General features: G+C 43.6%; 1 protein-coding gene across 2 annotated transcripts; it reads right to left on the reverse strand.

Annotated features, from left to right (window-relative positions):
* Positions 1-3,871: 3,871 nt before the first annotated feature.
* On the reverse strand, positions 3,872-15,025 carry brd2b (bromodomain containing 2b). 2 transcript variants are annotated; one of them, XM_083529502.1, is made up of 12 exons: positions 14,858-15,025; positions 11,502-11,790; positions 10,973-11,110; positions 10,620-10,767; positions 9,532-9,728; positions 8,930-9,367; positions 8,104-8,232; positions 7,606-7,902; positions 7,277-7,521; positions 6,825-7,144; positions 6,496-6,621; positions 3,872-5,550 (listed from the first exon to the last, which is right to left on the reverse strand). In XM_083529502.1, the coding sequence occupies exons 1-12, from the start codon at positions 14,887-14,889 to the stop codon at positions 5,414-5,416; spliced, it is 2,496 nt and encodes an 831-aa protein (XP_083385628.1). In that variant the 5' UTR covers positions 14,890-15,025; the 3' UTR covers positions 3,872-5,413. The 2 variants fall into 2 exon arrangements, with proteins under 2 accessions (XP_083385628.1, XP_083385627.1); XM_083529501.1 differs by having other exon boundaries at positions 11,502-11,793; positions 14,858-15,011.
* Between the last annotated feature and the right edge of the window lie 1,416 nt (positions 15,026-16,441).

The raw sequence follows: 16,441 nt of genomic DNA on the forward strand, positions 1-16,441 counted from the left end.
AAAATCACATACCAATCTTATGGTTTAGTGTCCACCAACATTTAACCAATGCAGTGTATAAAGAAGAGCGTTTCTTGATTCGTCTGTTTTCCCAGCACTTGCCCGCAGGATTTAATGATGTAAATGTGTCACATTTATATATTACGGTGTGCCAAATTAGACAGCGCCGAATGGACATTAGATTAAAGCAGACAGCAAGACAGAAAGGGCCGAGTGCATAATCGGTGCTCTATCCTCTCGGCCATGGAGAACATAGTTATCCGATACACAACTGCCGATACGGATGACTGGAAAGAATAATTGTGTTTTTATACTGTGAAAAATGTCGCTAATTAACGTAAGTGGCATCGCGATCACTCTTGCTGTAGGCCACGCTGCTTACGGTAGGACAGTAATCAGAACAGAGTATTTAATAAATCATGGACAAATGCTGCTGAAAGCCATAATAAAGTCTCGTTGCACAGTACAGTTGCAGTTAAAAGTTGCGTTTTATGCGTTTCTAATGATTCAAATCGATTCGATTTTATTTGCGGTTTTAACAATGGACGTTGTCCCGAAGCAGCTTTTTGGAATAGAACTAATGAGGATTATTAATTTTTTATCTCAGAATTTGGAAAGGAACTACTTTGTGAGATGATATGAGGAACAGAACAACCAGATTCTAACCCATTTTCATCTGGGTGACACCAAATGTCAATTCATTATCCAGTTTATACAGATCATTAATGGAATGCAGTCCTGGTCATGGCCATTGTAGCCCAAAGCCATTGCAGCAAACTGTTTCTATTAATTACAGTCCAGATCCATTTACTATTAAATGATTGCTATTACTCTTTTATACACTATCGAGGTCTCTGATTGGGGAAAGTGGTAACTTAGTAGATAAGAGACTTCTGATCGGAAGGTTATGAGTTCAAATATGAGCTCAGCTGTATAACTGAGATCATTTCAAGTTAGTCTGGATTAGGGTGTGAGGAGGTGTCATCTTAGTGATTAAAGCATTGGACTTTGGATCTGAAGGTCCTGAGTTCAAATCCCTGCCAAATCATTATTGTACCGCTCTCCAGCCCTTTGCTTCAATAGCGGTACAATAATGCATATCTGCAGGTAACAGTGAAGCATGGTGGAGGTTTCCTTGCGAGCTTGGCGCTGCATTTCTGCAAACAAAGTTGGAGATTTGGTCAGGAATATTGGTGTCCTCAATGCTAAGAAATACAGATACTTGTCTGACAATCATCAGTGGGATTGACCCCAAAATGTATTCTGCAGTAGGACAATGACCCCAAACATACACCCAATGTCATTAAGAACTATCTTCATAATAGAGAAGATCAAGTCCTGGAAGTGATCATTTTGGCCTCCACAGAGTCCTGATCCCAACATTATCGAGTCTGTCTGAGGTTACACAAAGAAACAAAAGGATTTGATGCAGCCTACATCCACAGAAGATTTCTAGTTAGTTCTCAAGATGTTTGGAGCAACCTCCCGGCCGAGTTCCTTCAAAACCAGTTCAAATGTATGTAGAAAACATGATGATGTTTTGCAGGCGAAGGGTGGATACACCAAATATCGATTTGTTAATTAATAAAAACAAACTATTTACACTAATTTTTGAAAGCATTCTCACTTTCCAGCATTTTTTCATACCTGCCAAAAACCTTTGCATTAGTATAATTAAAAATATATAAATATAATATATAAATATTATAATTTATATGCTAGGAATACACTTTCATATAAAAAAAAAAAACAAGACTAAAAGAACCCCCAGGCTAGTCTGCATTATGCTATAGTTATAAACATTAATAACAACTCGTCTGGCTTTGAGTATTTTCTTCCTGTCGTTCTATCACCATAAACTCCAAAATTATAGCCATAAAATGTGGTGCTTAATGATACAGGAAGTCATTATTTTAAACTGTTTACTGAACACACAACGTAAATGTATTGTGTTTTGGTGGCTCAATTGCTCCACACTGTGTCCATACAGGCACATTGCACTTTGGGCAGAAACTCTCCCAAAACTGTAGGGTTGTAGCACCAGTAAAATCGAATCTGATCCCATCTGGCTTTATAATACATACATTAGCATAAATCTGAATATCTGATCTGAAAGATATTGTGGAGTAGATCTTTATATATATACATTATATTATTGAAATGTTCCAGCTTGTGTAATTTTATACACATACACTACATGGAGAGTGTGTTAGAGAAGTGAAGAAAAGAGGAGTTGAGTGGGTGGAGAAGATGGATAGCAGGAGTGATTTGTGATAGAAGAGTATCTGGGAGAGTGAAAGGGAAAGTTTATAGGACTGTGGTGAGACCTGAGATGTTGTCTGGTTTAGAGACAGTGGCATTAAGTAAAAGACAGGCGGTGGAGCTGGAGGTAGCAGAGCTGAAGATGTTGAGATGCTCTTTGGGAGTGACGACGATGGACAGGATTAAAAATGAGTTTATTCTAGGGACGGCGCATGTAGGACGTTTTGGAGACAAGGTGAGGGTGGTGTGATTGAGATGGTTTGTACATGTGCAGAGGAGGGACATGGGTATATCAGTAGGAGAATGCTGAGGATGGAGCCACCAGGAAGGAGGAAAAGAGGAAGACCAAGGAGGAGGTTTATGGATGTGGTGAAGGAAGATATGCAGGCAGTTGGTTTGAAAGAGGGAGATGTAGAGGACAGGGGGGTATGGAGACGGATGATCCGCTGTGGCGACCCCTAATGGCCAAACGAAGAAGATGATACGTTAAGGACAAAAAATTGTGAAGACACCTAATCATAAGGTTGGTCTGCTTCTTGAAGGTCCTATTCCACAATTGTGTACTGAGAACTTTGTTTGGGGAAGAGCAACATATGGCTGGTCAAATATTGTCCCAATATGTCCCAATATTTTTATCTATACAGTGTATGTATATTCATATCAATTATCAGTTATCAATGACCAGGTCCAAAAATATCCGTTCTCTTGCTCACCTTCTGGCCAATCACAGTGAGACCAGGAAATCACAGTGAAACCAGCCAATCACAGACATTAGTTTGCTTCTGGATGTAGAAGAGGGTTGAGAGCAGTTTTCTTAAATTAATGCTGCTCTTTCATATAACATGGAAAAACCAGCTCATTGGAAGCATGTTAACCTTTCTTGGCATAGCTGTTCTTTGAAAGGATAAGCTTTAAAAAAAAATATATTCAAATATATTCACCGGGCACTAAAACGTAACGCATTCACGAACCTCTAATGTTATAATATATCTAAAGTTTATACATTACAGTACTGTAAATTGTTTTGCTGAATTATATACAGTAAATTTCTCCATTAACATAAGATGTTATATTACCTCACACTGATAATCATTCTTTAGGACTCCTGGGTAGGCGAGGCCACGTCTTAACTTACCGTATTTACAAGTTGCAATGGGGGTCGTCGACACGCATCAACGTCGTAATTTGTTTCTTTAAAAGAAAACTTGTCGTAAATGTTGACAGGGCACCTGGTTGAAACGAAAAGTGTGCATGAGGACATGAGGGGGAGGTTTTTATCTTCTTCTTGGGGGCAAACAGGAAGCCAGACATGAAGTGCACAGTGCTACCGGTTTTTATTCTGTTCCTTCATTCATTAGGATCATTTATCCTTAGTAACCACCTGGTCAGGGGGCGGAGTTTCTCGTTGAGCTGATAGAAACTGGAGCGATGTAGCTGAGGAGGCGATAGAGCCACACACCACGCTGATGAATAAGTGCATCTACTTACCTGACCGGATTACACCGCTGATAGATTGTACGAATATCGATTTGTTTATTTTTGTGGAGCGAGATGTTCATGTCGAGCTCTGAGGCGCCATCAAGTGAAAGAAGACGCAACAGTGTTGAAGTCAGTTGGCATACATGTATTCACACCCAAATAAAACCAAACTAAATATACAATTCAAAGACCTTTTTTTTTTTTTTCTTTAAATATAAATATCGCAGGAACGGAATGTTGTGTCTGTGCAGCTACATGTTTCACAACAACCGGGTGGTATTCCTTACATTTGAGAAAGAAAAACCAAAAAAAACCAAAAAAAAAAAAACAGGTTAAAACGATGAGTCGATACAAAAAATATATATATAATTAAACGGGAATAATGATCCGAGGAGGTTATATACAATACATCGCTTGTTTGTTTTCATGCACTGTCTTTTTTTTTTTTTTCTTGTTTTTGTCCCCCTACAAAAATCACCATTTCCAAACCTGACAAATGAAAGAAAGCTGAAACTTCAGGCATCACATTTCCAAACATGGATTTGGGTTTTGAATCTGTGACTTAAAGCAGCACGAGAATGCGAGCGACGACTTGAACAGTTAGCGCTTGTCGAACTGAGGTCAGGTAGCGTGGGATTATCGTGATCATCGTTAGCGTGCACTCGGTCTCAGGCCGGGTTAGTGAGGCCGTGTAAGATTACTGGAGAACAAACTTCAGCTGGAGACGTTCAGAACCTGCATTGGCTGATGTGTAAAAAAAAAACGTTAAAATGAACGAACAACAAAAAAGTGAAAATTGAAGGTGCGGTCGGTGATCGCGCGTCCTCGAAACCGTGAGAAACGTTCGGAACCGAAGCTGGATCACAAAAATAAAGCTTTCGTCAGCCCCTCCAAAGCCACGCCTGAATTTTGTTTTAATTTTAAAGACCTAAAAGTCACCGATTACACCTTTAACTAGTTTTTAAACACATTACTGGTCACTGGAATAATCGCACTGAATAACCTTGAGTACTAGTTATACAAGTTTGACGATAGACATTCCTTCCTTTGGCTAATTAGTTATACGCGCGCACACAAAAAAAAGCGAAATTCTCTTTAGTCGTCGGACGAACCGCCGTTATTTTGCTTCCTGATCGGGTTTCCAAGTACGACGAAATCGTCCGCTCTGATATTCTTTATGAAATAAGGAGTTAAATTGCTTTGCTTGGTTCGAATCAAGGCGGCCGTAAGATCGCGATAAAGGTAGGCGGCGTCCAATGCTGTGGTCTGCAGAGACAAAATTTACAACAAAGCTTTAAATCCACAAGCAATGAAAGAAACTCGTATGTGACTGACTCAACTCCAGCGCAGTTTCTATGTCCACATGACCTCCCACTATGGGCACGATTATAAAAGTCTTCTTTATGAAAGAAAAATTAATTCAACACAGTCTGTACATCGTTAACAAACACGTCTCAAAACAGGCTTTTGGGAATCTGTTGTTGCACATGAAAGTGTGTCCTGGGGGACGATACGGTTTGGCTCTTGTTTTTTTTTTTTTGTTTTTTTTTTTCCATTTGTTTCTCCTTCCGTCTTTCCGGATCACTTGTACAGCCTCGCCAGTTCTGTCATGGATTCGTCTCGTCCGTATTTTAGGACGTGCCGTTGTCAGTGCTCTTGTAAACCCAGATGATCACCTGGAGTCAGAGTCACTGGTGTCTGAGGAAGAAGAGTCAGAGGAGGAAGAGGAGGAGTCGGAGCTGGAGCTGGAGGCGCTGAGGCGAGCGGGCATGGAGTGGTTTGGCTCTGTGCTCACGCTGGCCTTCTCCGCTGTGGAGGAGAAACATGGTCGATTTATTTATTCACACACACACACACACACACACACACACACACACACACACAGAGACTAAAGGTCGACCGATTCATAAGTTTAATTAACAATAGTTGATAAGATTCCGCAGTGGGAACTTGGTGGTGCTGGGGTATGAACTTTTCGATCCAGAGTCCAATGTACTATACACGCTCAATACAGTATAATGTAACGGTGGTGCATTATTACACCGTAACAAACGTCTCAAAAAAATACTAAAACAGAACCACACTTCCTGTTCCAAGTTGATCACAAACCATGTCTGCTGCATGAATGGTAAAAGAATGCAGACTATTTCCCCAGAAATAGCGATGGTGCCGTCCGTCTCTCCTAGGTCCAGTGAATTTTCCAGAAACAGACTGAGGACTGATTAAAATCACAAATGTATTCGGAAAACGTTCTCAGTTCCGACATTCAGCTTTGATCGGTCATTTTGTTGCCCCCAGCTGTCTGCGCACTTGACCTTATTTCACAGGTTGTGCGTGTTTGTCTTTCCACTTACACACAGAATACAAAGAAGAAAAAACCCGCATTTTTGAAGGTTTTGTGACTCAGGCGGTAATTTTACAGATTGAATTACAAAAAAATAAAAAAATAAATTGTACACAACTTGATTGTAAACCAACTCAATGATGCCAGATGCTACTTTAGTTACAGTTTAAACGCTCTGACATTGAATTCTGGACTCAACATGTAAACCTCCTCAGAATAGGATGATGAACTTCTCATCGGAGGTTCGGGGGATCGAATCCCAGCATCGGCCAAAGCAGCCACCGCCCCTGAGAACCCCTGAGGGCGGCCCTTATCAGTCAGCTACTGCACTGTACATTTGCAGCATACCCTTATCCAGGCGTCTAGAGAATGTTGTAAATGTTCAAACCAAGTGATAAAAAGATTCTCACCTTTGGGTTTCTGGGGCTTTTTGACAGAGTTGAGTTGGCCACTAACATCCTGCAGCCTTCTCTCCAGCTCCTTTCTCTTCTCTAAAGCCAGCTCCTCACGAGACTTCCCACCAGCCGGCTTCATCACTACACACACAGTCATGGACAAGCCATGAGATGAGTTTGATATGAACTCAACTCAAAACCCTTATATACTTTACCATTATTATAATTAAATTGTCATTTTAATTGAATTTGCATCGAGATATAAAACACGCTTGCAGAGCAGTGGTCCAAATATTCAGAAGTACCAGGACAGAGATCAAGTTGGAGAACTCGTGAAACCTCACCGTAAGGTTTCCGCGGCTTTTTGCGCAGGCAGCTGGTAACGTAGCTCTCGAGTTCACGCAGCGTAGATGGTTTGAGCGTCTCGAAGTCGATCTCGATCTCCTCGGGGTTGGTGTCGCGGAGGGACGGCTCGCGGGACTGGATGATGTGCACGACTCGGCCCAGCTTATCTCCTGGCAGCTTGTTGATGTCGAGGCTGAGCTGGCGTTTGGCGTCGTAGCTCATAGGCAGACCGTCTTCCTCCTCCTCGGAGTCGTACTGCGGTATCGGCGGGGCAGGAGCCGAGAAACGGGCCGCTGGTGCCAAAGACTTCTTAGTCGTCCTGAAAAAAGGAAAGACGACGGTTCTGAGTTAAAACACACACACACACACACAGACAGACAGACAGACAGACAGACAGACAGACAGACAGACAGAGCTGTCAAAACAATAATACAATAATTCCTTGTCATACTTGTTGCTCTTGCTGTTCTTCTTGGCAGGACCTTTTTTGCTCTGAGTTGACATTGTGGGCATCTTGCTGGATTTGCTCTTTGTTACTTTAGGGACTTTCTCTCGCTCCCTCTCGTTGCTCCGGACGCCTTTGCGCTTCTCCGGCTTCTTTTTCTTCTTCTTGTCCTTCTTCTTCTCTCGCTTCTTTTTGGGTTTGATGATGGGGCCAGACGAGAGAGCGGCCAACTGCTCGTGCACCGCCCGCAGCTGCACAGGGAAAGAGCAGTGTGATTATATGATATGGGTCATAACTTTTAAACCACAGAGAGATAAGTGTGTTTGTGTGCATACCTGAGTGCACACTTGGTCCTGTAGCTGGGCGAGGCGCTGAGCTCTCTCCTCTTCGCTGTCCGAGCTCGGGCTGCTTTCGCTGCTCGGCTCGCTGTCGCTGCTCGGCTCGCTTTCCGAAGAGGACGACGGAGACGACGAGGACGACGAGGAGGAAGAGGATGACGACGACGAGGAGGAGTGCTGCAATCCCATAATGCCCACGTTACGACCCAGAGAGGTCGGCGCCAACCCTTCTTCGCCCTCCTCTTCCTCCAGGACCTCATCTGGCATCTTAGCGAAACGGAACTCGAACACGTCCTTAAAGAAAAACAATTGTAAAGATAAAAAAATATTATATATAATAGCAGTGTTATAATGCTGGAGTAACAGATTAAATCGAGGACAAAAAGAGAGACATGCTCTAAGGGAAAAATTTATTATAGGTGTCAAGAATTGACTTGAGGGGTGTGTGTGTGTGTGTGTGTGTGTGTGTGTGTGTGTGTGTGTGTGTGTGTGTACCTGCAGTCTGCGTGCCATTGCCACAACGTCATGCTCAGGTGGATTGTACTTATAGCAGTTGGAGAACATGAGCCTCACGTCAGCGCTGAACTCCTGAGAGTCCCTGTACTCCCGCTCGTCCATCTTCCTCTGGAGATTTAATTAAAAAGAAACATTTAAATAATAATAATTTTTGAAAAAGTTACACTTTGTCATTCGTCACTCAAATGTGGATTTTATTCCGTTCCTATCTGTGGATTTACGTGAATAATACTGAACAGTATATTAAAATTAAATGCAGACCGATTAATCGTTTGGTAATTAATCAGCACTGGTAGTTGATTGCTAAAACTATCGGAAAAAATCCATACCAATACTTTTCCCAGCTTGCGTCTGAGAAGGTGCGCTGTCTTTACAAGAGCGGCCTGTAGAGGCGAATCACTGATGCCGCGTGCCGTTTTTACACTTGAGACTGCACGCTGCACGGAGAGCGCTATATCGTATGTCTTATTAATAATTAATTCATTATATCTATTAATTGATGTATTTTCATTTCATCATTTTATTTATTCAGTAATTTTTCTATTTTATTTTTAATAATGTTATTATATGTTATATGCTTATAATGTTAGTACTATTTTACATGGAGTGTTGATTACAAGTACGAGGTATCCTAGCTATTGGTAAAATCCTCCATCGGTCGACTGTATTAAAGTTTTAAGTAAGGACGATAATCAACAATGTTAAAACATGCCGAATCCTTATTTTCAATTTCTCTATTTTTTTTTTACTTCATCTCACGTCATAACTTTTATAGCATACATTTTTTTGCTGCTTGAAAGCTGACCTTGATGGTGCTGAGGTCCATGGGGTGTTTAATGATGAGGTGGTAGTCGTGCAGCCCGAGCAGCGATGCGTCGACGGGTTTGTAGAAGGGCCAGGCGTAGGCGGCGTGCTTCTTGCTCAGCAGCTCTTTAAGGATGGAGCTGCAGTAGCGAAGCTGGCCGCTCAGCTTGGTGCGGTGCCGCGGTGCACTCTTCGGCCTCGCCAGCTCGGGCAGGTCTTTCCGCGGGGGTTTGATGGGACGTCGCGGCACCGAACGACCCATGACGGGCTGCAGGTGCACGGGCTCGCTCACGCCCATGCCGCACGTCAGGCTGGGTACAGGCGAGAGAGAAAGAGCGCCACGCCCCTTCCCCATACCCATCGCACGGCCTGCAGGGGGCACGGGGAAACCCGTGGTGCTCGGGGTGGTGGTGTCCGCTTTGCGCTTCACGCCTTTTTTCTGTAAGGGGGGGATTATTATTTTTTTTTTAAATAAGGCTCTGCCGATCTTCCTCATGAAAACAGTCTATAATCTGCTCTATTCCCCGATCGTATCATAATGCTCATAAATAAGACATTTTGACCCATTTCGTCCTCCATCATTTCATAAGTGTATATCAGTACCTTAGCGGTGGGCTGTGTGGGGGGCAGAGTCATGAGGGAAGGAGGAGGAGGAAGAGGAAGAGGAGGAGGCGGTCCGGGTTTACTGAGCATCACGTGGGGAGACCCGGTGAACCTGGAGTCCGGGGTTTCGGGAGACGATGGTGAGTAGGCGGATTGGGACACTGCCGGAACTTGCTGAGCTGCACTCAGACTACCGCCTGTAAGAGCGAGAGAAAGAGATGGACAGATGAGAACAGAAAGAAAAAAAAAACGGAGAGAGAAGGATACAGAAAGACAGATAAAGACAGAGATAAACAGAGATGCAAACAAAGGATACAGATACAAAGAAAAACAGAAGGAAAAAAAAAACGACGGCGAGAGAGAAAGAAATATGTTCATCGTTAGCTCGGCAACACATCGATAACACGTCAGTAACACAGAAAAGACTGAGATCACTACTTAAAAGTGCACTAGATAAAAGATTACGCTATTAAAATCAGTTTATGTGAAAAGACTCTATTACTCATATATGATACGAGTCACACAATGATAAATATTTAAATGATCATGAGCCCAGAGCACTGCTTTCAACTACTACAAAAAAATTCTAATAAATTTGTGCAAATAAATCACGTGTGTTGTGTTGAGTTCGAGTCTGGAGTTGCTTCCATCATTTATTCCTCCCTAAATGTTCTGTTGAACTGATGCTGAACTGCATGTTGCTGATCAGTAGATACACCGAGCGCCGATCAGAACGAGTTCAAAACAAAGCGAGCGCTCGACTCTGATTGGTGGATCGCTGCGTGTTTAACCGGTTACGTTTTTATCCTCAAAAATAAAAAACAACAACTGATTTCGCAAAATGTAGTTACTTTAAAACAACAAAAAAAAACTTGTAGTGAAATTCAAGTAAAAATCTCCCCGTATGAAAATACTCCAGTAAAGTAGAGATGAGAGAAAAAGCGACTTCGGTACAGTAACCAATTACATTTACTTCCTTACTGTTCACCACAAACATTTAATTCGTGAATCCCTTCTACCAGCAGAACAAACGTTCTTTACACGTAAAACACACACGGTTATTAACAGACGCTCCCTTGTGACATCACCTCTTCCCCGCCGGGATTTGGCCGTCTTCATAGCTCGGCCCCTGGGTGCAGGAGGAGGCAACTCGATCTCTTCCTGTGGCATCTGAGCCACCTTCTGCAGAAAGACCTTCTCCAGAGACTGGGCCATCAGCACGATGTCGTCGGTGGGCTGGGTCACAAATCACACCGTTACTTTCTTATACTTTTCTAAAACCGTTCGGATTTGATCTGAGAGAAGAAAGCTACAGAGACACAAAGTCCCTGAATAATTAACCCATAGTGCGACAATGAGTAACCACGGGAGACCGGCTCCATGGCAACCCCAGAGAGTTTTATGTATGTGTACGTGTGTGTGTGCGCGCCCGTGTTCTCACCTTGTTGTAAATGTAGCAGTTGGTGAACATGGTATTGAAGTCCTGAATGCACTCACTGGCGCTGCGGTAGTAGTTGTTCTCCAGCCGCTTCTTGATGGTGCCCATGTCCATGGGCTGCTTGATGATCTTATGGTAGTCCTAAGACAGAAAGAGAGAGGAAAAAAAAAAAACATCGTGATGAACACAATCTCCTCAAACATGGCACCTGAATCTCACAAATCTCTATGAGCATGTCTGAAAATCTAGTGGAACATCTTCCCAGAAGAAGGGAGGTTCTCCTAAAAACTAACTAGGACTAAATGTGGAATGGGATGTTCCAAATCCCTGTCTAATTTGTGTTAGATTTGGACGCAGGCTTATATTTGTTCAAGGTCGGACCCTGTTTTCCCCGCCCACTTCTTTCCTATTGGATGAAACCGCAAAAAAACGCTTTGCTTTATGCGATGCTGAATAACGTTCTACAACTCCATTGCGGCTGTGTGCTCTCCGATCGCTACATCATCGCACCCAGAAAAGAGCAGACACTCACGGGCAGGTTGAGTCGAACGGCGTCCACGGGCTCGTGGAAAGGCCAGGCGAAATGGTGACGCCACAGCGCCTTCGTCATCACCTTCTGGAGGTACTGCAGCTGGTTGGTGACGCGGCTCAGGCGGTTCGGGTCCTTCACCGGGAGGTGCTGCGAGAGCGGTGGTCCAGCCACAGGCATGGGTGCGAGCGGGAGGCCGGGGCCCTCGAAGCCCTCGTAGAGTAGAGACGGTTTGCGGATGCGTTTGCCCGTGTTCGCTGCGCCTGACTCCAGGGCACCCGTCATGACAGACCTGCGGCAGGCAGGCAGGCAGGGAGAGAGAGAGAGAGGGGGGGAGAGAGAGAGAGAGAGGGGGAGAGAGAGAGAGAGAGATTACAGGCTTTGAATCATAAAAACCTGATTATCATTCACAAACGACTGATTCCTTCAATTGCACTGGATACAAAAACACAATGTGGGTCACGTTACAGTTTTTTTTCGTTTCCTTACGCTAACAATGCAGTACAGACAACCGGATTCTTCTTACCACCTAGAGAAATCCACACGCTCAGGTGTCGAATTAAACTTAGCGTGTGGGCTGAAACACTGGATCGAAACGTTTCCCGCTTTTATTTGGCGCTTTACTGCGCGATCGGGAATCAGCAGTCAGATCAGATTTTAGCCTGCGCCCACAGGACGTATCTGACAGCTTGACGAAGAGAAGTTGACCAACACCACAGATTTTGCATGTGAAGAAAGGACACAAATCGTGTAAAAGAAAGCAGTCGTGACATGTACGGGTTGCAAAACTCTGTGACAAAAGCTTGTACAACCCCCCAACGACCCCCACCGAGGGGGGAAACGCAAGGCAGAAGTTCTTCTCTAGCTAGCACAACTAGCTGAAGAGACGTCAGCCGCGCCCACTTGTTTTCTAGTGGCTCACAAGATCAAAAATCAGAAACCTTCTAGGTGAAGTGTTAATTTTGGCACCTTTGGGTTCGGATGTTAATATTAATCTCGTTGTGTGGGAAGCCTTGGATGATGACGCGGCCGTTTTTTTTTTTTTTCGTTGCAGAAAATTAGGGTGTTAATCGGGAGTTACGTTTATCGGGTGGAAATGTGTGAATTTAAGGGTCAGGGTTCACCGGGATGACCAAGATGAAAGTTGTTTCCTCTTCGGCAAGTCTGATTCCCCGGGGGTGGGAATGGCAATTAGGGAAATCTTCGACACGTACAATAAATGCTTGAGAGATCCGTAGAGATCCGTTAATCATGAGAGATTCCCTTAACAGATTTGTTCCTCTGAAAGATCTGTTCGCCTTAAGAGATCTCCATGAGCGATCTTTACATCTTGAGAAATCCTCATAAGAGATCTGTTAGCCTTAAGATATCTGTTCACCTTGAGAGAGCTCCACGAGCGATCTTTACGTCTTGAGAGAGCTCCACGAGCGATCTTTACGTCTTGAGAGAGCTCCACGAGCGATCTTTACGTCTTGAGAGAGCTCCACGAGCGATCTTTACGTCTTGAGAGAGCTCCACGAGCGATCTTTACGTCTTGAGAGAGCTCCACGAGCGATCTTTACGTCTTGAGAGAGCTCCACGAGCGATCTTTACGTCTTGAGAGAGCTCCACGAGCGATCTTTACGTCTTGAGAGAGCTCCACGAGCGATCTTTACGTCTTGAGAGAGCTCCACGAGCGATCTTTACGTCTTGAGAGAGCTCCACGAGCGATCTTTACGTCTTGAGAGAGCTCCACGAGCGATCTTTACGTCTTGAGAGAGCTCCACGAGCGATCTTTACGTCTTGAGAGAGCTCCACGAGCGATCTTTACGTCTTGAGAGAGCTCCACGAGCGATCTTTACGTCTTGAGAGAGCTCCACGAGCGATCTTTACGTCTTGAGAGAGCTCCACGAGCGATCTTTACGTCTTGAGAGAGCTCCACGAGCGATCTTTACGTCTTGAGAGAGCTCCACGAGCGATCTTTACGTCTTGAGAGAGCTCCACGAGCGATCTTTACGTCTTGAGAGAGCTCCACGAGCGATCTTTACGTCTTGAGAGAGCTCCACGAGCGATCTTTACGTCTTGAGAGATCTCCACGAGCGATCTTTACGTCTTGAGAGATCTCCACGAGCGATCTTTACGTCTTGAGAGATCTCCACGAGCGATCTTTACGTCTTGAGAGAGCTCCACGAGCGATCTTTACGTCTTGAGAGAGCTCCACGAGCGATCTTTACGTCTTGAGAGAGCTCCACGAGCGATCTTTACGTCTTGAGAGAGCTCCACGAGCGATCTTTACGTCTTGAGAGAGCTCCACGAGCGATCTTTACGTCTTGAGAGAGCTCCACGAGCGATCTTTACGTCTTGAGAGAGCTCCACGAGCGATCTTTACGTCTTGAGAGAGCTCCACGAGCGATCTTTACGTCTTGAGAGATCTCCACGAGCGATCTTTACGTCTTGAGAGATCTCCACGAGCGATCTTTACGTCTTGAGAGATCCCTGAAGGAGATCCATTCAACCCTAAAGTAGAAAGAAAATCCTTTTCTGCCACGTGACCCCATCGCAGGCCCCGCCCATGGCCGATTTGTAAACAGGGCAGACAAATGTAAACAGGTCTGTATACAAATGAATCCCCCCGTCACGTGACACCTCCTTACCAGGTAAGCAGTTATCAGCTTTTCAGCAGGAAAAAAAAACTGTCCACTTCACTCCATTTAACAATAATAAAAAGACTAACCAGTCCGTTAACAGGTTGATAAATCATCAAGTTAACTAGCTGCCTAACCCAGTCAGGATACGAACCGAACCAGCGAAATAACAGCCGGGTCAGTACTGCGTGATCAGATAGTGGCAGCATCACAAACGGCTTCCACCCTCAGTCAAGAGTACTAGGCAAGACCGTTCCGCGCGAGCGTTTCCCCCCCTTTGTAGGGCGCGCGTCAAGCAAGCGCGCGGGCGAACAGGATCGAGCCAATAACGCGGCTAAAAAGCAAACAAAAAGGCCAAAACGGGTTTTTAACCGTCGCGATTTTAATCGGAACTCGTTTAAACAGTGTACAAAAATACAATCAATACAGATTATACCAATAATAATTATAATAATTTATACTCGAGGATGTTTTACAAAATACTGTTGAAAAAAAAAATAATCATTTTTGTTTACACCCGACTCAAAATAATCTGCTTGTTTACCTTCGGAAAAAAAAAACGCCATCAACATCACCCTTCATATAATGTTCATAAAGTGTTCGTGGATGGTATTTAGATCCCTATATAGTGCACTACGATCACATGGAGCCATTTGGAACTGAGCCCGTGCCGCTTCGTCCTTTTGTGTTCGGTTAGAAATTCCTACAGCGAGCTAAAAAACAAGATATATTTACCTGTCAATAGACGGGTTGACCGCCGCATCCATGGATAAACCGGATTTATTTATTTAGATTTCAGCGGTTTCGGTTCTATTTTTTTTTTTCACCAACGGAGAGCTCAGTTTTATTGTCATTAACCGCTAGAGTCCGAGAAGCAAATGGCGCCTTTCGGTTTCCGCCCTCGAAGTATATCAATATTTGCGACCAATCAGTTCTCAGTACCGCCCACCAGCTGAACACCTTATTTGCTGACGCAAATGTCAATCAAATCGTGACCACGCCTGCTAACACAAAGGCGGAAGTTCGTCAGCAGACGTTCCAGGGCTCAGGGTTGCCACCTACAGGTGACGCGGAGCGCCTACGTCCTGTGTGGGTTTTTTATTATTATTATTTATTTATATTATTTCTAACGTTCTGGAAACGTTCTTATAGGAACGAAATTTTTACACACACACACACACACACACACACACACACACACATACATATATATATATATATATATATATATATATATATATATATATATATATATATATATATATATATATATATAATTAAGTTCAAAATAACGTCTGGAACATTCTCACAACATTCACAACATGCGAAAAAAATCAACAAATAGGTCCTTTTGTAACTATAAAGCAATGGCCAGGAAACGTTCTTGTAATGTTCTTTACTGTTACCAAATACAGTAGGTACTTTTGACACTATAACGTTCTTCCATGGTCTCATATTTAGGATGATCATTAAAAAGAAACTTTTGTAACCACCGACTAACATCCTGGAAACATTCCTGAAACGTTCCTTCATTGTCTTGTACCAGGACAATCAGCAAAATAGGTACTTTTGTAGCCATAAATTCACACGCCAGAAACATTCCTGTAACCTGATCTCAAATCAGAACAATCAGCAAATAGGTACTTTTGTTCCTATAAACACGTGTCCCGGAAACGTTCCCACAATGTTCTTTCATGGTCTCATCAGAATCAGAATCAGAAAATTATTTATTGCCAGGTACTGCAAAGGGTTTGGCATAGAGCACTTTACAGATACACAGATACACAATGTGTACACGGTTTTATAATGAACTTGTATAAGTAAATAAATACTGTATACATAAAGTGTCTTTGCGTAAAAAAGTGGTGCAATTTAGAGTGTAAAAGTAAAAGTGACTGTCCAAACATATATACAGATACGAGGTATGTACACAATCTAGAGTGAAATAAATATTGTACACAGAAGTGAGTTTGCATGAAAAGTAGTGCAATATTCGAATGTGAAAGTGAAAGTGACTGTAAGTTTTTGTTTTTCTGGGGGGGGGGGGGGGTCATCTGGAGGTAAGTGGGGCACTGCAGTGAGGAAGAAACTATTCTTGTGGCATGAGGTCCTGGTCCTGGTGGACAGAAACCAGGAGTTCGTTTCCAGGATGAGAGGGGTCGGCTGCTCCAGGTCCTGGAGATGTACAGCTCCTGGAGGGATGGGAGACTGCAGCCGATCACCTTCTCAGCAGAGCGGATGACACGCTGCAGCTTGGCCTTGTCCCTGGCTGTAGATGCAGCAAACAAGACAGTGATGGAAGATGTGAGGATAGAATCA

The sequence above is a fragment of the Silurus aristotelis genome (genome assembly GCF_946808225.1).
Source record: "Silurus aristotelis genome assembly, chromosome: 25".
Lineage (NCBI taxonomy): Eukaryota > Metazoa > Chordata > Actinopteri > Siluriformes > Siluridae > Silurus > Silurus aristotelis.